Consider the following 25,221-nt stretch of genomic DNA (forward strand, 5'->3'; position numbering starts at 1 on the left):
GTGTGTGTGTGTGTGTGTGTGTGTGTGTGTGTGTGTGTGTGTGTGTGTGTGTGCGTGTGCGTGTGCGCGTGCGTGTGTGTGCGTGCGCTTGCATTTATAGGTTTTGCAAGCCTTGCTTTGCGAGGTGCAACGGTCTGCAGGCTGTCCCGTTTAGCATCCAGTATGACAGGGTGTATGCTGGTGCCGCTGTACAGCCTGCATACAAGTCCTACATGATGAACCTGGTTAAGAGGGGAGGAATCCTGGTTATGCCACTGGAGAACAAGGTATTTACAGGCAGGGACGTGCACACATAGATTTAGTTTTTATTATAATTTTGATCCCACGATTTTGTAACCCATTTTTCACCCCTGTGTCAATTATCTAATGTGATCCTGGGCTCTACACACCCTCCGCCAACCTAGTCACCATATATGGGGGACATGGGGAGAGCAACGGGCTTGAACGCATGCTTCCTTCATGCCTGAGTGTCCAAGTTGCTCCTTTACACCTGACAGTTTCCCTGGTTGGACGTAGCACGTGGAAGGAACACGTTATTCCAATCAGTTCCTTTCCCCTCCATTCCCCGTAGGGGACACGGGGAGAACATGCAAACTCCACACAGCCCCTGCCCTTTCACCCGTCTGTAAAACAACTGCCCTCTCCAGACCACGAATGGTGGTGAAATAAAATGCAAATGCCACTCCTTTCCATGCCATGCCGGAAGGCAGCATTCAGGAGAATTGCTTTTTTTCCCGAAGTCTCCTGAACTTGAACACAGTATTTTGCATTGAACAAAGTTGTTTAGAAATCCATGTCCTACACAGCATCTCCACTAGCTAAAGGGTGCTAGGTTGCGCCCCGAAAATAGCTGATCTACAAGCTCTCCCTTATAGTATTAATAACATTAATACTTACGCGTTCATTCGTAAAATTCAGAATGGGTTAATCAGACCAGTGTGTGTCCAGTGGAAACCTCGTATGAATCTGATCTCAGGTCAGAATGGGTTAATCAGACCAGTGTGTGTCCAGTGGAAACCTCGTATGAATCTGATCTCAGGTCAGAATGGGTTAATCAGACCCAGTGTGTGTCCAGTGGAAACCTCGTATGAATCTGATCTCGGGTCAGAATGGGTTAATCAGACCCAGTGTGTGTCCAGTGGAAACCTCGTATGAATCTGATCTCAGGTCAGGTTAAAAACACCAAAAGGGGTTCCCGTTGTGAACGGGTTCTCTGTTTCTCCAGCTGGCGGTCCCTCTGAGCGGGGCTGCAGTTACCGCGACCTTCTGAGCCACCTGGCCCTGGACGGCCAGCGGTACACGGACACGCGGCCCGTCCGCCACCACGCCACGCCCACACAGGTTCACATCATCGTCGCCGTGGAGGCCATTTTGGACGTGGTGAGTGAACGGACCATAACCATAAAAACCATAAAAACTATGATCTATGATGACTAAAACTAAGACTAAATATACTGACAATTTCGTCAACAAATAAAAACTAGACTAAAATGTTAGGAAGGGACTAGTGGACAAGAGATCCAGTTTTATGCTGGGTTGCATGCTGAAAATAGCAGATATACAATTGTAGATTGTTGATTGTAGATCTGCTATTTTCAGCATGCAACCAAAGTGTAAAATATGTCATTATAACGACATCAAGGCCTGTCAAAACACATTTTGGACGTGGTGAGTGAACCAACCAGTGGCGTGCACAGATAGACACTAGGGGGTGCTAGAGCACCCCCTGCCCTTTTGGCAATTTTTCTTAATTTGTAGTGTGGACCATGCGGTGACATTGATCAAATCTTGATAAAAAAACGCTTCTACTATATTATTTAGGCCCCCACAATCTAAAGCTATGTCAGTCGTTCTTCGATTAAAATAAATAAATAGCAGACCTACAAGCTCATAGCGCGCCACTCGGTGGCGCGCTATGAGCTTGTAGATCTGCTATTTTTCAATAGCTAAAGCATCAAAATGGGTTCCCGCCCCAAAATGCGCTGCACCACTTGAGCACCTGCCCCTCTAAATGTCTGTGCACGCCACTGGAACCAACGTCGTGTTTTAAAGGCATCCCTGCGGTGCTGACGTTGAGAGAAGAAATGCACTGAAAACAAGCAGAACCAGTATGGTGGAAAAAGTACTTTCAATCAATACTGCAATGTAGATATGTGGCCACATTTGACTGAGGGGCTGCCATTGGATTTATTAGAATGTTCGTTTTTTCATAATATAATATGATTAAAGCGGGGAATCCTAGCTTCAAATTGACATATTGGTTGTTCAGTTTGACCCACCAGCTTTCGAGATATGGCTTATAGAGTAATGTCTTGCCGAGAAACAGCGAGTTGAGAAAACAGGCTTGAAAAGGTTCACTTCTGTGAACATTACACCTATAGCTACATGTTTATGTTTATTTCATATTTACATGTCTTCTGTGGACTCTAACATTACACCTATAGCTACATGTTTATGTTTATTTTATATTTACATGTCTTCTGTGGTCTCTAACATTACACCTAGCTACATGTTTATGCATTTATTTCATATTTACATGTCTTCTGTGGTCTCTAACATTACACCCAGCTACATGTTTAAGCATTTATTTCATATTTACATGTCTTCTGTGGTCTCTAACATTACACCTATAGCTACATGTTTATGTTTATTTCATATTTACATGTCTTCTGTGGTCTCTAACATTACACCTATAGCTACATGTTTATGTTTATTTTATATTTACATGTCTTCTGTGGTCTCTAACATTACACCTAGCTACATGTTTATGCATTTATTTCATATTTACATGTCTTCTGTGGTCTCTAACATTACACCCAGCTACATGTTTAAGCATTTATTTCATATTTACATGTCTTCTGTGGTCTCTAACATTACACCTATAGCTACATGTTTATGCATTTATTTCATATTAGCATGTCGATTTCAGCTCTGATATTTATTTCAGACATGCTCTAGTATGTGAAGAAGAGTCTGCCTGTGCTATTAACTCATTTTAGATAAAACATGAATAAATTCAGTTTTTCTCCCCTGGTGAAAGGCTGGAGGCTGCACCATGGCAGCCCCTCAGTCAAACCTGGTCACATATATTAAATAAAATAACAAATAAGAGTCTGGAGTTCAACATGAGTAAAAGTACCAAAATATTGGTATCAAAATGTACCTATTGTACCAAACGTATAAAGTACTCATTACGCAGAATACATCAAATGTATCAAATGTGTAAAGTAAGTCGAAATGCTTCCGTTGGAGAGTTATTTCAAAACAGGCCTATATTCTATTGTGTGTTAACCCTAACCCTTAGGTGACTGGACAATATGACAGGCCTATATTCTATAGTGTGTTAACCCTAACCCTTAGGTGACTGGCCTATATTCTATTGTGTGTTAACCCTAACCCTGACTGGACAATTCTAATCAATTATTATGTTTATCCGTAGGTCGAGAAAGAGGGGAAATTGATTTCACGCATCTTTATTAAAATGGTGAGTTCTGATTGCATACAGTGTGTATGTATTATTAATATTACATCTCCACATTTCCCCTCCCCTGATGTCGTTGTAATGACATAATTATTTTACACTTTGGTTGCATGCAACCCAGCATAAAACTGGATCTCTTGTCCACTAGTCCCTTCCTATGATTTTAGTCTAGTTTTTATTTGTTGACGAAATTGTCAGTATATTTAGTCTTAGTTTTAGTCAACATAGATTCGTTTTTATTTAGTTTTTATTTAGTTTTTGTCAGTGAAAAAAGGTAGTCGACGAACATTTTTCGTCTTAGTTTTAGTCGACGAAAACAACACTGGTTAGTCGACTAAATGTCATAATATTTTAGTCTTCATAGAAAATAATAAATAAATAAATACAGATGACAAATTTCATGTGCAGGTATATGTGCTAATACACACAGTGACAAAATGATTATAAAATATAGTTAAAACAGTCGAATAGTTCCTCTGTTATTCCTGATGTGTTTGTCATTGTCCGGCCTCTCCAGAGATGGGAGGATGAGTTCATATCCTGATGTGTTTGTCATTGTCCGGCCTCTCCAGAGATGGGAGGATGAGTTCATATCCTGATGTGTTTGTCATTGTCCGTCCTCTCCAGAGATGGGAGGATGAGTTCATATCCTGATGTGTTTGTCATTGTCTGTCCTCTCCAGAGATGGAAGGATGAGTTCATATCCTGATGTGTTTGTCATTGTCTGTCCTCTCCAGAGATGGAAGGATGAGTTCATATCCTGGGATCCCTCCGACTTCTGTGGGATCAAGCGTGTCTCTGTGCCTGGCGAGTGGGTGTGGAGGCCTGACGTCTTCATCGAAGAGAGGTATTCTGGGAATTATACGCATGATGCAGACATCATGTCACAATCGGTTTTATGTTAACAGTCCGACAACACCGTCACATCGTAGGCTCTACAGAGCCAAATGACGTCACATCGTAGGCTCTACAGAGCCAAATGACGTCACATCGTAGGCTCTACAGAGCCAAATGACGTCACATCGTAGGCTCTACAGAGCCAAATGACGTCACATCGTAGGCTCTACAGAGCCAAATGACGTCACATCGTAGGCTCTACAGAGCCAAATGACGTCACATCATAGGCTCTAGAGGGGGGGGGGGGGGGGGGTACCGTCCTAAAGTCGTCTCTTCGGTGCTACTGAAAATTTCTGACGAGACAGCGGTGAAATAGGAGTATGAATCGGCCCTATAGGACTGTTTGTGACGTCGGACCAAAAACACACATGCACCCTTTTCCAGGTTGAAGGAGGATAATGGATGAATCCCCTACGCCCGTCTGTACTCTGACGGGAAGGTCTACGTCAAGAGCGCCGAGATGGTCGTCAGCACCTGCAGGATGAACGTCTACAAGTTCCCCTTCGACACGCAGTCCTGCAACCTGACGCTCGCCTCTGCGATATACAGAGGTGATGGAGACAACTTGTTTTCCTGTGTGTGTGTGTGTGTGTGTGTGTGTGTGTGTGTGTGTGTGTGTGTGTGTGTGTGTGTGTGTGTGTGTGTGTGTGTGTGTGTGTGTGTGTGTGTGTGTGTGTGTGTGTGTGCGTGTGCGTGCGTGCGTGCGTGCGTGCGTGCGTGCGTGTTATCCTCTGTTATATACCAGACTGTTTCTCCCTCTGTTCCTCTGTTATATACCAGACTGTTTCTCCCTCTGTTCCTCTGTTATACCAGACTGTTTCTCCCTCTGTTCCTCTGTTATATACCAGACTGTTTCTCCCTCTGTTCCTCTGTTATACCAGACTGTTTCTCCCGCTGTTCCTCTGTTATATACCAGACTGTTTCTCCCTCTGTTCCTCTGTTATATACCAGACTGTTTCTCCCTCTGTTCCTCTGTTATATACCAGACTGTTTCTCCCTCTGTTCCTCTGTTATACCAGACTGTTTCTCCCTCTGTTCCTCTGTTATACCAGACTGTTTCTGCCTCTGTTCCTCTGTTATACCAGACTGTTTCTGCCTCTGTTCCTCTGTTATATACCAGACTGTTTCTGCCTCTGTTCCTCTGTTATATACCAGACTGTTTCTGCCTCTGTTCCTCTGTTATACCAGACTGTTTCTGCCTCTGTTCCTCTGTTATATACCAGACTGTTTCTGCCTCTGTTATACCAGACTGTTTCTGCCTCTGTTCCTCTGTTATATACCAGACTGTTTCTGCCTCTGTTCCTCTGTTATACCAGACTGTTTCTGCCTCTGTTCCTCTGTTATATACCAGACTGTTTCTGCCTCTGTTCCTCTGTTATACCAGACTGTTTCTCCCTCTGTTCCTCTGTTATATACCAGACTGTTTCTGCCTCTGTTCCTCTGTTATACCAGACTGTTTCTCCCTCTGTTCCTCTGTTATACCAGACTGTTTCTCCCTCTGTTCCTCTGTTATATACCAGACTGTTTCTGCCTCTGTTCCTCTGTTATACCAGACTGTTTCTCCCTCTGTTCCTCTGTTATACCAGACTGTTTCTCCCTCTGTTCCTCTGTTATATACCAGACTGTTTCTGCCTCTGTTCCTCTGCTATACCAGACTGTTTCTGCCTCTGTTCCTCTGTTATATACCAGACTGTTTCTGCCTCTGTTCCTCTGTTATACCAGACTGTTTCTCCCTCTGTTCCTCTGTTATACCAGACTGTTTCTCCCTCTGTGCCTCTGTTATATACCAGACTGTTTCTGCCTCTGTTCCTCTGTTATACCAGACTGTTTCTGCCTCTGTTCCTCTGTTATATACCAGACTGTTTCTGCCTCTGTTCCTCTGTTATATACCAGACTGTTTCTGCCTCTGTTCCTCTGTTATACCAGACTGTTTCTGCCTCTGTTCCTCTGTTATATACCAGACTGTTTCTGCCTCTGTTCCTCTGTTATACCAGACTGTTTCTGCCTCTGTTCCTCTGTTATATACCAGACTGTTTCTGCCTCTGTTCCTCTGTTATACCAGACTGTTTCTGCCTCTGTTCCTCTGTTATATACCAGACTGTTTCTGCCTCTGTTCCTCTGTTATACCAGACTGTTTCTCCCTCTGTTCCTCTGTTATATACCAGACTGTTTCTGCCTCTGTTCCTCTGTTATACCAGACTGTTTCTCCCTCTGTTCCTCTGTTATACCAGACTGTTTCTCCCTCTGTTCCTCTGTTATATACCAGACTGTTTCTGCCTCTGTTCCTCTGTTATACCAGACTGTTTCTCCCTCTGTTCCTCTGTTATACCAGACTGTTTCTCCCTCTGTTCCTCTGTTATATACCAGACTGTTTCTGCCTCTGTTCCTCTGCTATACCAGACTGTTTCTGCCTCTGTTCCTCTGTTATATACCAGACTGTTTCTGCCTCTGTTCCTCTGTTATACCAGACTGTTTCTCCCTCTGTTCCTCTGTTATACCAGACTGTTTCTCCCTATGTTCCTCTGTTATATACCAGACTGTTTCTGCCTCTGTTCCTCTGTTATACCAGACTGTTTCTGCCTCTGTTCCTCTGTTATACCAGACTGTTTCTCCCTCTGTTCCTCTGTTATATACCAGACTGTTTCTGCCTCTGTTCCTCTGTTATACCAGACTGTTTCTGCCTCTGTTCCTCTGTTATACCAGACTGTTTCTCCCTCTGTTCCTCTGTTATATACCAGACTGTTTCTGCCTCTGTTCCTCTGTTATACCAGACTGTTTCTGCCTCTGTTCCTCTGTTATATACCAGACTGTTTCTGCCTCTGTTCCTCTGTTATATACCAGACTGTTTCTGCCTCTGTTCCTCTGTTATATACCAGACTGTTTCTGCCTCTGTTCCTCTGTTATACCAGACTGTTTCTGCCTCTGTTCCTCTGTTATATACCAGACTGTTTCTGCCTCTGTTCCTCTGTTATACCAGACTGTTTCTGCCTCTGTTCCTCTGTTATATACCAGACTGTTTCTGCCTCTGTTCCTCTGTTATACCAGACTGTTTCTGCCTCTGTTCCTCTGTTATATACCAGACTGTTTCTGCCTCTGTTCCTCTGTTATACCAGACTGTTTCTCCCTCTGTTCCTCTGTTATATACCAGACTGTTTCTGCCTCTGTTCCTCTGTTATACCAGACTGTTTCTCCCTCTGTTCATCTGTTATACCAGACTGTTTCTCCCTCTGTTCCTCTGTTATATACCAGACTGTTTCTGCCTCTGTTCCTCTGTTATACCAGACTGTTTCTCCCTCTGTTCCTCTGTTATACCAGACTGTTTCTCCCTCTGTTCCTCTGTTATATACCAGACTGTTTCTGCCTCTGTTCCTCTGCTATACCAGACTGTTTCTGCCTCTGTTCCTCTGTTATATACCAGACTGTTTCTGCCTCTGTTCCTCTGTTATACCAGACTGTTTCTCCCTCTGTTCCTCTGTTATACCAGACTGTTTCTCCCTATGTTCCTCTGTTATATACCAGACTGTTTCTGCCTCTGTTCCTCTGTTATACCAGACTGTTTCTGCCTCTGTTCCTCTGTTATACCAGACTGTTTCTCCCTCTGTTCCTCTGTTATATACCAGACTGTTTCTGCCTCTGTTCCTCTGTTATACCAGACTGTTTCTGCCTCTGTTCCTCTGTTATACCAGACTGTTTCTCCCTCTGTTCCTCTGTTATATACCAGACTGTTTCTGCCTCTGTTCCTCTGTTATACCAGACTGTTTCTGCCTCTGTTCCTCTGTTATATACCAGACTGTTTCTGCCTCTGTTCCTCTGTTATACCAGACTGTTTCTGCCTCTGTTCCTCTGTTATATACCAGACTGTTTCTGCCTCTGTTCCTCTGTTATACCAGACTGTTTCTGCCTCTGTACCTCTGTTATATAACAGACTGTTTCTCCCTCTGTTCCTCTGTTATATACCAGACTGTTTCTCCCTCTGTTCCTCTGTTATATACCAGACTGTTTCTGCCTCTGTTCCTCTGTTATATACCAGACTGTTTCTCCCTCTGTTCCTCTGTTATACCAGACTGTTTCTCCCTCTGTTCCTCTGTTATATACCAGACTGTTTCTGCCTCTGTTCCTCTGCTATACCAGACTGTTTCTGCCTCTGTTCCTCTGTTATATACCAGACTGTTTCTGCCTCTGTTCCTCTGTTATACCAGACTGTTTCTCCCTCTGTTCCTCTGTTATACCAGACTGTTTCTCCCTCTGTTCCTCTGTTATATACCAGACTGTTTCTGCCTCTGTTCCTCTGTTATACCAGACTGTTTCTCCCTCTGTTCCTCTGTTATATACCAGACTGTTTCTGCCTCTGTTATATCAGACTGTTTCTGCCTCTGTTCCTCTGTTATATACCAGACTGTTTCTCCCTCTGTTCCTCTGTTATACCAGACTGTTTCTCCCTCTGTTCCTCTGTTATACCAGACTGTTTCTCCCTCTGTTCCTCTGTTATATACCAGACTGTTTCTCCCTCTGTTCCTCTGTTATACCAGACTGTTTCTCTCTCTGTTCCTCTGTTATACCAGACTGTTTCTCCCTCTGTTCCTCTGTTATATACCAGACTGTTTCTCCCTCTGTTCCTCTGTTATACCAGACTGTTTCTGCCTCTGTTCCTCTGTTATACCAGACTGTTTCTCCCTCTGTTCCTCTGTTATACCAGACTGTTTCTGCCTCTGTTCCTCTGTTATACCAGACTGTTTCTCCCTCTGTTCCTCTGTTATATACCAGACTGTTTCTGCCTCTGTTCCTCTGTTATACCAGACTGTTTCTGCCTCTGTTCCTCTGTTATACCAGACTGTTTCTGCCTCTGTTCCTCTGTTATACCAGACTGTTTCTCCCTCTGTTCCTCTGTTATACCAGACTGTTTCTCCCTCTGTTCCTCTGTTATATACCAGACTGTTTCTCCCTCTGTTCCTCTGTTATATACCAGACTGTTTCTGCCTCTGTTCCTCTGTTATACCAGACTGTTTCTCCCTCTGTTCCTCTGTTATATACCAGACTGTTTCTGCCTCTGTTCCTCTGTTATACCAGACTGTTTCTCCCTCTGTTCCTCTGTTATACCAGACTGTTTCTCCCTCTGTTCCTCTGTTATATACCAGACTGTTTCTGCCTCTGTTCCTCTGTTATACCAGACTGTTTCTCCCTCTGTTCCTCTGTTATACCAGACTGTTTCTCCCTCTGTTCCTCTGTTATATACCAGACTGTTTCTGCCTCTGTTCCTCTGCTATACCAGACTGTTTCTGCCTCTGTTCCTCTGTTATATACCAGACTGTTTCTGCCTCTGTTCCTCTGTTATACCAGACTGTTTCTCCCTCTGTTCCTATGTTATACCAGACTGTTTCTCCCTCTGTTCCTCTGTTATATACCAGACTGTTTCTGCCTCTGTTCCTCTGTTATACCAGACTGTTTCTGCCTCTGTTCCTCTGTTATACCAGACTGTTTCTCCCTCTGTTCCTCTGTTATACCAGACTGTTTCTGCCTCTGTTCCTCTGTTATACCAGACTGTTTCTCCCTCTGTTCCTCTGTTATACCAGACTGTTTCTCCCTCTGTTCCTCTGTTATACCAGACTGTTTCTCCCTCTGTTCCTCTGTTATATACCAGACTGTTTCTGCCTCTGTTCCTCTGTTATATACCAGACTGTTTCTGCCTCTGTTCCTCTGTTATACCAGACTGTTTCTCCCTCTGTTCCTCTGTTATACCAGACTGTTTCTCCCTCTGTTCCTCTGTTATATACCAGACTGTTTCTCCCTCTGTTCCTCTGTTATACCAGACTGTTTCTGCCTCTGTTCCTCTGTTATACCAGACTGTTTCTCCCTCTGTTCCTCTGTTATACCAGACTGTTTCTGCCTCTGTTCCTCTGTTATACCAGACTGTTTCTCCCTCTGTTCCTCTGTTATATACCAGACTGTTTCTGCCTCTGTTCCTCTGTTATACCAGACTGTTTCTGCCTCTGTTCCTCTGTTATACCAGACTGTTTCTGCCTCTGTTCCTCTGTTATACCAGACTGTTTCTCCCTCTGTTCCTCTGTTATACCAGACTGTTTCTCCCTCTGTTCCTCTGTTATATACCAGACTGTTTCTCCCTCTGTTCCTCTGTTATATACCAGACTGTTTCTGCCTCTGTTCCTCTGTTATACCAGACTGTTTCTCCCTCTGTTCCTCTGTTATATACCAGACTGTTTCTGCCTCTGTTCCTCTGTTATACCAGACTGTTTCTCCCTCTGTTCCTCTGTTATACCAGACTGTTTCTCCCTCTGTTCCTCTGTTATATACCAGACTGTTTCTGCCTCTGTTCCTCTGTTATACCAGACTGTTTCTCCCTCTGTTCCTCTGTTATACCAGACTGTTTCTCCCTCTGTTCCTCTGTTATATACCAGACTGTTTCTGCCTCTGTTCCTCTGCTATACCAGACTGTTTCTGCCTCTGTTCCTCTGTTATATACCAGACTGTTTCTGCCTCTGTTCCTCTGTTATACCAGACTGTTTCTCCCTCTGTTCCTATGTTATACCAGACTGTTTCTCCCTCTGTTCCTCTGTTATATACCAGACTGTTTCTGCCTCTGTTCCTCTGTTATACCAGACTGTTTCTGCCTCTGTTCCTCTGTTATACCAGACTGTTTCTCCCTCTGTTCCTCTGTTATACCAGACTGTTTCTGCCTCTGTTCCTCTGTTATACCAGACTGTTTCTCCCTCTGTTCCTCTGTTATACCAGACTGTTTCTCCCTCTGTTCCTCTGTTATACCAGACTGTTTCTCCCTCTGTTCCTCTGTTATATACCAGACTGTTTCTGCCTCTGTTCCTCTGTTATATACCAGACTGTTTCTGCCTCTGTTCCTCTGTTATACCAGACTGTTTCTCCCTCTGTTCCTCTGTTATACCAGACTGTTTCTGCCTCTGTTCCTCTGTTATACCAGACTGTTTCTCCCTCTGTTCCTCTGTTATACCAGACTGTTTCTCCCTCTGTTCCTCTGTTATACCAGACTGTTTCTCCCTCTGTTCCTCTGTTATATACCAGACTGTTTCTCCCTCTGTTCCTCTGTTATATACCAGACTGTTTCTCCCTCTGTTCCTCTGTTATACCAGACTGTTTCTCCCTCTGTTCCTCTGTTATACCAGACTGTTTCTCCCTCTGTCCCTCTGTTATACCAGACTGTTTCTCCCTCTGTTCCTCTGTTATATACCAGACTGTTTCTGCCTCTGTTCCTCTGTTATATCAGACTGTTTCTGCCTCTGTTCCTCTGTTATACCAGACTGTTTCTCCCTCTGTCCCTCTGTTATACCAGACTGTTTCTCCCTCTGTCCCTCTGTTATACCAGACTGTTTCTCCCTCTGTCCCTCTGTTATACCAGACTGTTTCTGCCTCTGTTCCTCTGTTATACCAGACTGTTTCTCCCTCTGTTCCTCTGTTATACCAGACTGTTTCTGCCTCTGTTCCTCTGTTATACCAGACTGTTTCTCCCTCTGTTCCTCTGTTATACCAGACTGTTTCTCCCTCTGTTCCTCTGTTATACCAGACTGTTTCTCCCTCTGTTCCTCTGTTATACCAGACTGTTTCTCCCTCTGTCCCTCTGTTATACCAGACTGTTTCTCCCTCTGTTCCTCTGTTATATACCAGACTGTTTCTGCCTCTGTTCCTCTGTTATATCAGACTGTTTCTGCCTCTGTTCCTCTGTTATACCAGACTGTTTCTCCCTCTGTCCCTCTGTTATACCAGACTGTTTCTCCCTCTGTCCCTCTGTTATACCAGACTGTTTCTCCCTCTGTCCCTCTGTTATACCAGACTGTTTCTGCCTCTGTTCCTCTGTTATACCAGACTGTTTCTCCCTCTGTTCCTCTGTTATACCAGACTGTTTCTCCCTCTGTTCCTCTGTTATACCAGACTGTTTCTCTCTCTGTTCCTCTGTTATATACCAGACTGTTTCTCCCTCTGTTCCTCTGTTATACCAGACTGTTTCTCCCTCTGTTCCTCTGTTATATACCAGACTGTTTCTGCCTCTGTTCCTCTGTTATATACCAGACTGTTTCTCCCTCTGTTCCTCTGTTATATACCAGACTGTTTCTGCCTCTGTTCCTCTGTTATATACCAGACTGTTTCTCCCTCTGTTCCTCTGTTATACCAGACTGTTTCTCTCTCTGTTCCTCTGTTATATACCAGACTGTTTCTGCCTCTGTTCCTCTGTTATACCAGACTGTTTCTCCCTCTGTTCCTCTGTTATACCAGACTGTTTCTCTCTCTGTTCCTCTGTTATATACCAGACTGTTTCTCCCTCTGTTCCTCTGTTATATACCAGACTGTTTCTGCCTCTGTTCCTCTGTTATATACCAGACTGTTTCTCCCTCTGTTCCTCTGTTATACCAGACTGTTTCTCCCTCTGTTCCTCTGTTATACCAGACTGTTTCTGCCTCTGTTCCTCTGTTATATACCAGACTTTTTCTGCCTCTGTTCCTCTGTTATACCAGACTGTTTCTCCCTCTGTTCCTCTGTTATACCAGAATGTTTCTGCCTCTGTTCCTCTGTTATATACCAGACTGTTTCTCCCTCTGTTCCTCTGTTATATACCAGACTGTTTCTGCCTCTGTTCCTCTGTTATATACCAGACTGTTTCTCCCTCTGTTCCTCTGTTATATACCAGACTGTTTCTCCCTCTGTTCCTCTGTTATACCAGTCTGTTTCTGCCTCTGTTCCTCTGTTATACCAGACTGTTTCTCCCTCTGTTCCTCTGTTATACCAGACTGTTTCTCCCTCTGTTCCTCTGTTATACCAGACTGTTTCTGCCTCTGTTCCTCTGTTATATACCAGACTGTTTCTCCCTCTGTTCCTCTGTTATACCAGACTGTTTCTCCCTCTGTTCCTCTGTTATACCAGACTGTTTCTGCCTCTGTTCCTCTGTTATACCAGACTGTTTCTCCCTCTGTTCCTCTGTTATACCAGACTGTTTCTCTCTCTGTTCCTCTGTTATACCAGACTGTTTCTCCCTCTGTTCCTCTGTTATATACCAGACTGTTTCTGCCTCTGTTCCTCTGTTATATACCAGACTGTTTCTCCCTCTGTTCCTCTATTATACCAGACTGTTTCTCCCTCTGTTCCTCTGTTATATACCAGACTGTTTCTCCCTCTGTTCCTCTGTTATACCAGACTGTTTATCCCTCTGTTCCTCTGTTATACCAGACTGTTTCTGCCTCTGTTCCTCTGTTATACCAGACTGTTTCTGCCTCTGTTCCTCTGTTATATACCAGACTGTTTCTGCCTCTGTTCCTCTGTTATACCAGACTGTTTCTCCCTCTGTTCCTCTGTTATATACCAGACTGTTTCTGCCTCTGTTCCTCTGTTATACCAGACTGTTTCTCCCTCTGTTCCTCTGTTATACCATACTGTTTCTCCCTCTGTTCCTCTGTTATATACCAGACTGTTTCTGCCTCTGTTCCTCTGTTATACCAGACTGTTTCTCCCTCTGTTCCTCTGTTATACCAGACTGTTTCTCCCTCTGTTCCTCTGTTATATACCAGACTGTTTCTGCCTCTGTTCCTCTGCTATACCAGACTGTTTCTGCCTCTGTTCCTCTGTTATATACCAGACTGTTTCTGCCTCTGTTCCTCTGTTATACCAAACTGTTTCTCCCTCTGTTCCTCTGTTATACCAGACTGTTTCTCCCTCTGTTCCTCTGTTATATACCAGACTGTTTCTGCCTCTGTTCCTCTGTTATACCAGACTGTTTCTGCCTCTGTTCCTCTGTTATATACCAGACTGTTTCTGCCTCTGTTCCTCTGTTATATACCAGACTGTTTCTGCCTCTGTTCCTCTGTTATACCAGACTGTTTCTGCCTCTGTTCCTCTGTTATATACCAGACTGTTTCTGCCTCTGTTCCTCTGTTATACCAGACTGTTTCTGCCTCTGTTCCTCTGTTATATACCAGACTGTTTCTGCCTCTGTTCCTCTGTTATACCAGACTGTTTCTGCCTCTGTTCCTCTGTTATATACCAGACTGTTTCTGCCTCTGTTCCTCTGTTATACCAGACTGTTTCTCCCTCTGTTCCTCTGTTATATACCAGACTGTTTCTCCCTCTGTTCCTCTGTTATACCAGACTGTTTCTCCCTCTGTTCCTCTGTTATATACCAGACTGTTTCTGCCTCTGTTCCTCTGTTATACCAGACTGTTTCTCCCTCTGTTCCTCTGTTATACCAGACTGTTTCTCCCTCTGTTATATACCAGACTGTTTCTGCCTCTGTTCCTCTGCTATACCAGACTGTTTCTGCCTCTGTTCCTCTGTTATATACCAGACTGTTTCTGCCTCTGTTCCTCTGTTATACCAGACTGTTTCTCCCTCTGTTCCTCTGTTATACCAGACTGTTTCTCCCTCTGTTCCTCTGTTATATACCAGACTGTTTCTGCCTCTGTTCCTCTGTTATACCAGACTGTTTCTGCCTCTGTTCCTCTGTTATACCAGACTGTTTCTCCCTCTGTTCCTCTGTTATATACCAGACTGTTTCTGCCTCTGTTCCTCTGTTATACCAGACTGTTTCTGCCTCTGTTCCTCTGTTATATACCAGACTGTTTCTGCCTCTGTTCCTCTGTTATACCAGACTGTTTCTGCCTCTGTTCCTCTGTTATATACCAGACTGTTTCTGCCTCTGTTCCTCTGTGATACCAGACTGTTTCTGCCTCTGTTCCTCTGTTATATACCAGACTGTTTCTGCCTCTGTTCCTCTGTTATACCAGACTGTTTCTCCCTCTGTTCCTCTGTTATATACCAGACTGTTTCTGCCTCTGTTCCTCTGTTATACCAGACTGTTTCTCCCTCTGTTCCTCTGTTATATACCAGACTGTTTCTGCCTCTGTTCCTCTGCTATACCAGACTGTTTCTGCCTCTGTTCCTCTGTTATATACCAGACTGTTTCTGCCTCTGTTCCTCTGTTATATACCAGACTGTTTCTGCCTCTGTTCCTCTGTTATACCAGACTGTTTCTCCCTCTGTTCCTCTGTTATATACCAGACTGTTTCTGCCTCTGTTATATCAGACTGTTTCTGCCTCTGTTCCTCTGTTATACCAGACTGTTTCTCCCTCTGTTCCTCTGTTATACCAGACTGTTTCTGCCTCTGTTCCTCTGTTATACCAGACTGTTTCTCCCTCTGTTCCTCTGTTATATACCAGACTGTTTCTCCCTCTGTTCCTCTGTTATACCAGACTGTTTCTCTCTCTGTTCCTCTGTTATACCAGACTGTTTCTCCCTCTGTTCCTCTGTTATATACCAGACTGTTTCTGCCTCTGTTCCTCTGTTATATACCAGACTGTTTCTCCCTCTGTTCCTCTGTTATACCAGACTGTTTCTGCCTCTGTTCCTCTGTTATATACCAGACTGTTTCTGCCTCTGTTCCTCTGTTATACCAGACTGTTTCTCCCTCTGTTCCTCTGTTATATACCAGACTGTTTCTGCCTCTGTTCCTCTGCTATACCAGACTGTTTCTGCCTCTGTTCCTCTGTTATATACCAGACTGTTTCTGCCTCTGTTCCTCTGTTATACCAGACTGTTTCTCCCTCTGTTCCTCTGTTATATACCAGACTGTTTCTCCCTCTGTTCCTCTGTTATACCAGACTGTTTCTCCCTCTGTTCCTCTGTTATACCAGACTGTTTCTGCCTCTGTTCCTCTGTTATACCAGACTGTTTCTCCCTCTGTTCCTCTGTTATATACCAGACTGTTTCTGCCTCTGTTCCTCTGTTATACCAGACTGTTTCTGCCTCTGTTCCTCTGTTATATACCAGACTGTTTCTGCCTCTGTTCCTCTGTTATACCAGACTGTTTCTGCCTCTGTTCCTCTGTTATATACCAGACTGTTTCTGCCTCTGTGCCTCTGTTATACCAGACTGTTTCTGCCTCTGTACCTCTGTTATATACCAGACTGTTTCTCCCTCTGTTCCTCTGTTATATACCAGACTGTTTCTGCCTCTGTTCCTCTGTTATACCAGACTGTTTCTCCCTCTGTCCCTCTGTTATACCAGACTGTTTCTGCCTCTGTTCCTCTGTTATACCAGACTGTTTCTCCCTCTGTTCCTCTGTTATATACCAGACTGTTTCTGCCTCTGTTCCTCTGCTATACCAGACTGTTTCTGCCTCTGTTCCTCTGTTATATACCAGACTGTTTCTGCCTCTGTTCCTCTGTTATACCAGACTGTTTCTCCCTCTGTTCCTCTGTTATATACCAGACTGTTTCTCCCTCTGTTCCTCTGTTATACCAGACTGTTTCTCTCTCTGTTCCTCTGTTATACCAGACTGTTTCTCCCTCTGTTCCTCTGTTATATACCAGACTGTTTCTCCCTCTGTTCCTCTGTTATACCAGACTGTTTCTGCCTCTGTTCCTCTGTTATACCAGACTGTTTCTCCCTCTGTTCCTCTGTTATACCAGACTGTTTCTGCCTCTGTTCCTCTGTTATACCAGACTGTTTCTCCCTCTGTTCCTCTGTTATATACCAGACTGTTTCTGCCTCTGTTCCTCTGTTATACCAGACTGTTTCTGCCTCTGTTCCTCTGTTATACCAGACTGTTTCTGCCTCTGTTCCTCTGTTATACCAGACTGTTTCTCCCTCTGTTCCTCTGTTATACCAGACTGTTTCTCCCTCTGTTCCTCTGTTATATACCAGACTGTTTCTCCCTCTGTTCCTCTGTTATATACCAGACTGTTTCTGCCTCTGTTCCTCTGTTATACCAGACTGTTTCTTTCTCTGTTCCTCTGTTATACCAGACTGTTTCTGCCTCTGTTCCTCTGTTATACCAGACTGTTTCTCTCTCTGTTCCTCTGTTATACCAGACTGTTTCTGCCTCTGTTCCTCTGTTATATACCAGACTGTTTCTCTCTCTGTTCCTCTGTTATACCAGACTGTTTCTCTCTCTGTTCCTCTGATATAAACCAGACTGTTTCTGCCTCTGTTCCTCTGTTATATACCAGACTGTTTCTGCCTCTGTTCCTCTGCTATACCAGACTGTTTCTGCCTCTGTTCCTCTGCTATACCAGACTGTTTCTGCCTCTGTTCCTCTGTTATATACCAGACTGTTTCTGCCTCTGTTCCTCTGTTATACCAGACTGTTTCTGCCTCTGTTCCTCTGTTATACCAGACTGTTTCTGCCTCTGTTCCTCTGTTATACCAGACTGTTTCTCTCTCTGTTCCTCTGTTATATACCAGACTGTTTCTCTCTCTGTTCCTCTGTTATACCAGACTGTTTCTCTCTCTGTTCCTCTGTTATATACCAGACTGTTTCTCCCTCTGTTCCTCTGTTATACCAGACTGTTTCTCCCTCTGTTCCTCTGTTATATACCAGACTGTTTCTGCCTCTGTTCCTCTGTTATATACCAGACTGTTTCTCCCTCTGTTCCTCTGTTATATACCAGACTGTTTCTCCCTCTGTTCCTCTGTTATATACCAGACTGTTTCTGCCTCTGTTCCTCTGTTATATACCAGACTGTTTCTCCCTATGTTCCTCTGTTATACCAGACTGTTTCTCTCTCTGTTCCTCTGTTATATACCAGACTGTTTCTGCCTCTGTTCCTCTGTTATACCAGACTGTTTCTCCCTCTGTTCCTCTGTTATACCAGACTGTTTCTCTCTCTGTTCCTCTGTTATATACCAGACTGTTTCTCCCTCTGTTCCTCTGTTATACCAGACTGTTTCTGCCTCTGTTCCTCTGTTATACCAGACTGTTTCTGCCTCTGTTCCTCTGTTATACCAGACTGTTTCTGCCTCTGTTCCTCTGTTATACCAGACTGTTTCTCCCTCTGTTCCTCTGTTATACCAGACTGTTTCTCCCTCTGTTCCTCTGTTATACCAGACTGTTTCTGCCTCTGTTCCTCTGTTATACCAGACTGTTTCTGCCGCTGTTCCTCTGTTATACCAGACTGTTTCTCCCTCTGTTCCTCTGCTATACCAGACTGTTTCTGCCTCTGTTCCTCTGTTATACAAGACTGTTTCTCCCTCTGTTCCTCTGTTATATACCAGACTGTTTCTGCCTCTGTTCCTCTGTTATACCAGACTGTTTCTCCCTCTGTTCCTCTGTTATACCAGACTGTTTCTGCCTCTGTTCCTCTGTTATACCAGACTGTTTCTGCCTCTGTTCCTCTGTTATACCAGACTGTTTCTCTCTCTGTTCCTCTGTTATATACCAGACTGTTTCTCTCTCTGTTCCTCTGTTATACCAGACTGTTTCTCTCTCTGTTCCTCTGTTATATACCAGACTGTTTCTCCCTCTGTTCCTCTGTTATACCAGACTGTTTCTCCCTCTGTTCCTCTGTTATATACCAGACTGTTTCTGCCTCTGTTCCTCTGTTATATACCAGACTGTTTCTCCCTCTGTTCCTCTGTTATATACCAGACTGTTTCTGCCTCTGTTCCTCTGTTATATACCAGACTGTTTCTCCCTCTGTTCCTCTGTTATACCAGACTGTTTCTCTCTCTGTTCCTCTGTTATATACCAGACTGTTTCTGCCTCTGTTCCTCTGTTATACCAGACTGTTTCTCCCTCTGTTCCTCTGTTATACCAGACTGTTTCTCTCTCTGTTCCTCTGTTATATACCAGACTGTTTCTCCCTCTGTTCCTCTGTTATATACCAGACTGTTTCTGCCTCTGTTCCTCTGTTATATACCAGACTGTTTCTCCCTCTGTTCCTCTGTTATACCAGACTGTTTCTCCCTCTGTTCCTCTGTTATACCAGACTGTTTCTGCCTCTGTTCCTCTGTTATATACCAGACTTTTTCTGCCTCTGTTCCTCTGTTATACCAGACTGTTTCTCCCTCTGTTCCTCTGTTATACCAGAATGTTTCTGCCTCTGTTCCTCTGTTATATACCAGACTGTTTCTCCCTCTGTTCCTCTGTTATATACCAGACTGTTTCTGCCTCTGTTCCTCTGTTATATACCAGACTGTTTCTCCCTCTGTTCCTCTGTTATATACCAGACTGTTTCTCCCTCTGTTCCTCTGTTATACCAGACTGTTTCTGCCTCTGTTCCTCTGTTATACCAGACTGTTTCTCCCTCTGTTCCTCTGTTATACCAGACTGTTTCTCCCTCTGTTCCTCTGTTATACCAGACTGTTTCTGCCTCTGTTCCTCTGTTATATACCAGACTGTTTCTCCCTCTGTTCCTCTGTTATACCAGACTGTTTCTCCCTCTGTTCCTCTGTTATACCAGACTGTTTCTGCCTCTGTTCCTCTGTTATATACCAGACTGTTTCTCCCTCTGTTCCTCTGTTATATACCAGACTGTTTCTCCCTCTGTTCCTCTGTTATATACCAGACTGTTTCTCCCTCTGTTCCTCTGTTATATACCAGACTGTTTCTGCCTCTGTTCCTCTGTTATATACCAGACTGTTTCTCCCTATGTTCCTCTGTTATACCAGACTGTTTCTCTCTCTGTTCCTCTGTTATATACCAGACTGTTTCTGCCTCTGTTCCTCTGTTATACCAGACTGTTTCTCCCTCTGTTCCTCTGTTATACCAGACTGTTTCTCTCTCTGTTCCTCTGTTATATACCAGACTGTTTCTCCCTCTGTTCCTCTGTTATATACCAGACTGTTTCTGCCTCTGTTCCTCTGTTATACCAGACTGTTTCTGCCTCTGTTCCTCTGTTATACCAGACTGTTTCTCCCTCTGTTCCTCTGTTATACACCAGACTGTTTCTGCCTCTGTTCCTCTGTTATACCAGACTGTTTCTGCCTCTGTTCCTCTGTTATACCAGACTGTTTATCTCTCTGTTCCTGTTATACCAGACTGTTTCTGCCTCTGTTCCTCTGTTATACCAGACTGTTTCTCCCTCTGTTCCTCTGTTATACCAGACTGTTTCTCCCTCTGTTCCTCTGTTATACCAGACTGTTTCTGCCTCTGTTCCTCTGTTATATACCAGACTGTTTCTGCCTCTGTTCCTCTGTTATATACCAGACTGTTTCTGCCTCTGTTCCTCTGTTATATACCAGACTGTTTCTGCCTCTGTTCCTCTGTTATATACCAGACTGTTTCTCCCTCTGTTCCTCTGTTATATACCAGACTGTTTCTCCCTCTGTTCCTCTGTTATACCAGACTGTTTCTGCCTCTGTTCCTCTGTTATATACCAGACTGTTTCTCCCTCTGTTCCTCTGTTATATACCAGACTGTTTCTCCCTCTGTTCCTCTGTTATACCAGACTGTTTCTCCCTCTGTTCCTCTGTTATACCAGACTGTTTCTCCCTCTGTTCCTCTGTTATATACCAGACTGTTTCTCCCTCTGTTCCTCTGTTATATACCAGACTGTTTCTCCCTCTGTCCCTCTGTTATACCAGACTGTTTCTCCCTCTGTTCCTCTGTTATATACCAGACTGTTTCTCCCTCTGTTCCTCTGTTATATACCAGACTGTTTCTGCCTCTGTTCCTCTGTTATATGCCAGACTGTTTCTCCCTCTGTCCCTCTGTTATACCAGACTGTTTCTCCCTCTGTTCCTCTGTTATACCAGACTGTTTCTCCCTCTGTTCCTCTGTTATACCAGACTGTTTCTGCCTCTGTTCCTCTGTTATATACCAGACTGTTTCTGCCTCTGTTCCTCTGTTATACCAGACTGTTTCTCCCTCTGTTCCTCTGTTATACCAGACTGTTTCTGCCTCTGTTCCTCTGTTATACCAGACTGTTTCTCCCTCTGTTCCTCTGTTATACCAGACTGTTTCTCCCTCTGTTCCTCTGTTATACCAGACTGTTTCTCCCTCTGTTCCTCTGTTATATACCAGACTGTTTCTCCCTCTGTTCCTCTGTTATATACCAGACTGTTTCTCCCTCTGTCCCTCTGTTATACCAGACTGTTTCTCCCTCTGTTCCTCTGTTATATACCAGACTGTTTCTCCCTCTGTTCCTCTGTTATACCAGACTGTTTCTCCCTCTGTCCCTCTGTTATACCAGACTGTTTCTCCCTCTGTTCCTCTGTTATATACCAGACTGTTTCTGCCTCTGTTCCTCTGTTATATCAGACTGTTTCTGCCTCTGTTCCTCTGTTATACCAGACTGTTTCTCCCTCTGTCCCTCTGTTATACCAGACTGTTTCTCCCTCTGTCCCTCTGTTATACCAGACTGTTTCTGCCTCTGTTCCTCTGTTATACCAGACTGTTTCTCCCTCTGTTCCTCTGTTATACCAGACTGTTTCTGCCTCTGTTCCTCTGTTATACCAGACTGTTTCTCCCTCTGTTCCTCTGTTATACCAGACTGTTTCTCCCTCTGTTCCTCTGTTATACCAGACTGTTTCTCCCTCTGTTCCTCTGTTATACCAGACTGTTTCTCCCTCTGTCCCTCTGTTATACCAGACTGTTTCTCCCTCTGTTCCTCTGTTATATACCAGACTGTTTCTGCCTCTGTTCCTCTGTTATATCAGACTGTTTCTGCCTCTGTTCCTCTGTTATACCAGACTGTTTCTCCCTCTGTCCCTCTGTTATACCAGACTGTTTCTCCCTCTGTCCCTCTGTTATACCAGACTGTTTCTCCCTCTGTCCCTCTGTTATACCAGACTGTTTCTGTCTCTGTTCCTCTGTTATACCAGACTGTTTCTCCCTCTGTTCCTCTGTTATACCAGACTGTTTCTGCCTCTGTTCCTCTGTTATATACCAGACTGTTTCTCCCTCTGTTCCTCTGTTATATACCAGACTGTTTCTCCCTCTGTTCCTCTGTTATATACCAGACTGTTTCTCCCTCTGTTCCTCTGTTATACCAGACTGTTTCTGCCTCTGTTCCTCTGTTATACCAGACTGTTTCTCCCTCTGTTCCTCTGTTATACCAGACTGTTTCTGCCTCTGTTCCTCTGTTATATACCAGACTGTTTCTGCCTCTGTTCCTCTGTTATACCAGACTGTTTCTGCCTCTGTTCCTCTGTTATACCAGACTGTTTCTGCCTCTGTTCCTCTGTTATATACCAGACTGTTTCTCCCTCTGTTCCTCTGTTATATACCAGACTGTTTCTGCCTCTGTTCCTCTGTTATATACCAGACTGTTTCTCCCTCTGTTCCTCTGTTATATACCAGACTGTTTCTCCCTCTGTTCCTCTGTTATATACCAGACTGTTTCTGCCTCTGTTCCTCTGTTATACCAGACTGTTTCTGCCTCTGTTCCTCTGTTATATACCAGACTGTTTCTGCCTCTGTTCCTCTGTTATACCAGACTGTTTCTCCCTCTGTCCCTCTGTTATACCAGACTGTTTCTCCCTCTGTCCCTCTGTTATACCAGACTGTTTCTGTCTCTGTTCCTCTGTTATACCAGACTGTTTCTCCCTCTGTTCCTCTGTTATACCAGACTGTTTCTGCCTCTGTTCCTCTGTTATATACCAGACTGTTTCTCCCTCTGTTCCTCTGTTATATACCAGACTGTTTCTCCCTCTGTTCCTCTGTTATATACCAGACTGTTTCTCCCTCTGTTCCTCTGTTATACCAGACTGTTTCTGCCTCTGTTCCTCTGTTATACCAGACTGTTTCTCCCTCTGTTCCTCTGTTATACCAGACTGTTTCTGCCTCTGTTCCTCTGTTATATACCAGACTGTTTCTGCCTCTGTTCCTCTGTTATACCAGACTGTTTCTGCCTCTGTTCCTCTGTTATACCAGACTGTTTCTGCCTCTGTTCCTCTGTTATATACCAGACTGTTTCTCCCTCTGTTCCTCTGTTATATACCAGACTGTTTCTGCCTCTGTTCCTCTGTTATATACCAGACTGTTTCTCCCTCTGTTCCTCTGTTATATACCAGACTGTTTCTCCCTCTGTTCCTCTGTTATATACCAGACTGTTTCTGCCTCTGTTCCTCTGTTATACCAGACTGTTTCTGCCTCTGTTCCTCTGTTATATACCAGACTGTTTCTGCCTCTGTTCCTCTGTTATACCAGACTGTTTCTGCCTCTGTTCCTCTGTTATATACCAGACTGTTTCTGCCTCTGTGCCTCTGTTATACCAGACTGTTTCTGCCTCTGTACCTCTGTTATATACCAGACTGTTTCTCCCTCTGTTCCTCTGTTATATACCAGACTGTTTCTGCCTCTGTTCCTCTGTTATACCAGACTGTTTCTCCCTCTGTCCCTCTGTTATACCAGACTGTTTCTGCCTCTGTTCCTCTGTTATACCAGACTGTTTCTCCCTCTGTTCCTCTGTTATATACCAGACTGTTTCTGCCTCTGTTCCTCTGCTATACCAGACTGTTTCTGCCTCTGTTCCTCTGTTATACCAGACTGTTTTTCCCTCTGTTCCTCTGTTATACCAGACTGTTTCTGCCTCTGTTCCTCTGTTATACCAGACTGTTTCTCCCTCTGTTCCTCTGTTATATACCAGACTGTTTCTGCCTCTGTTCCTCTGTTATACCAGACTGTTTCTGCCTCTGTTCCTCTGTTATACCAGACTGTTTCTGCCTCTGTTCCTCTGTTATACCAGACTGTTTCTCCCTCTGTTCCTCTGTTATACCAGACTGTTTCTCCCTCTGTTCCTCTGTTATATACCAGACTGTTTCTCCCTCTGTTCCTCTGTTATATACCAGACTGTTTCTGCCTCTGTTCCTCTGTTATACCAGACTGTTTCTTTCTCTGTTCCTCTGTTATACCAGACTGTTTCTGCCTCTGTTCCTCTGTTATACCAGACTGTTTCTCTCTCTGTTCCTCTGTTATACCAGACTGTTTCTGCCTCTGTTCCTCTGTTATATACCAGACTGTTTCTCTCTCTGTTCCTCTGTTATACCAGACTGTTTCTCTCTCTGTTCCTCTGATATAAACCAGACTGTTTCTGCCTCTGTTCCTCTGTTATATACCAGACTGTTTCTGCCTCTGTTCCTCTGCTATACCAGACTGTTTCTGCCTCTGTTCCTCTGCTATACCAGACTGTTTCTGCCTCTGTTCCTCTGTTATATACCAGACTGTTTCTCCCTCTGTTCCTCTGTTATACCAGACTGTTTCTGCCTCTGTTCCTCTGTTATACCAGACTGTTTCTGCCTCTGTTCCTCTGTTATACCAGACTGTTTCTCTCTCTGTTCCTCTGTTATATACCAGACTGTTTCTCTCTCTGTTCCTCTGTTATACCAGACTGTTTCTCTCTCTGTTCCTCTGTTATATACCAGACTGTTTCTCCCTCTGTTCCTCTGTTATACCAGACTGTTTCTCCCTCTGTTCCTCTGTTATATACCAGACTGTTTCTGCCTCTGTTCCTCTGTTATATACCAGACTGTTTCTCCCTCTGTTCCTCTGTTATATACCAGACTGTTTCTCCCTCTGTTCCTCTGTTATATACCAGACTGTTTCTGCCTCTGTTCCTCTGTTATATACCAGACTGTTTCTCCCTATGTTCCTCTGTTATACCAGACTGTTTCTCTCTCTGTTCCTCTGTTATATACCAGACTGTTTCTGCCTCTGTTCCTCTGTTATACCAGACTGTTTCTCCCTCTGTTCCTCTGTTATACCAGACTGTTTCTCTCTCTGTTCCTCTGTTATATACCAGACTGTTTCTCCCTCTGTTCCTCTGTTATATACCAGACTGTTTCTGCCTCTGTTCCTCTGTTATACCAGACTGTTTCTGCCTCTGTTCCTCTGTTATACCAGACTGTTTCTCCCTCTGTTCCTCTGTTATACACCAGACTGTTTCTGCCTCTGTTCCTCTGTTATACCAGACTGTTTCTGCCTCTGTTCCTCTGTTATACCAGACTGTTTATCTCTCTGTTCCTGTTATACCAGACTGTTTCTGCCTCTGTTCCTCTGTTATACCAGACTGTTTCTCCCTCTGTTCCTCTGTTATACCAGACTGTTTCTCTCTCTGTTCCTCTGTTATACCAGACTGTTTCTGCCTCTGTTCCT

General features: G+C 44.0%; 1 protein-coding gene across 1 annotated transcript in view; it reads left to right on the forward strand.

Annotated features, from left to right (window-relative positions):
- Nucleotides 1-212: 212 nt before the first annotated feature.
- The window catches only part of LOC310854337 (5-hydroxytryptamine receptor 3A-like), a gene marked incomplete at both ends in the record, with an annotated part of 37,185 nt that continues 12,176 nt past the window's right edge, over nucleotides 213-25,221 (forward strand). The window contains 4 exons of the mRNA XM_083758935.1: nucleotides 213-276; nucleotides 1,226-1,380; nucleotides 4,219-4,296; nucleotides 4,818-4,929. Of these exons, the coding sequence (XP_083615061.1) occupies nucleotides 213-276; nucleotides 1,226-1,380; nucleotides 4,219-4,296; nucleotides 4,818-4,929 (409 nt within the window). The remainder of the gene's footprint in view (nucleotides 277-1,225; nucleotides 1,381-4,218; nucleotides 4,297-4,817; nucleotides 4,930-25,221) is intronic.

Source organism: Protomyctophum parallelum, assembly GCF_964188405.1.
Source record: "Protomyctophum parallelum genome assembly, chromosome: 23".
NCBI lineage: Eukaryota > Metazoa > Chordata > Actinopteri > Myctophiformes > Myctophidae > Protomyctophum > Protomyctophum parallelum.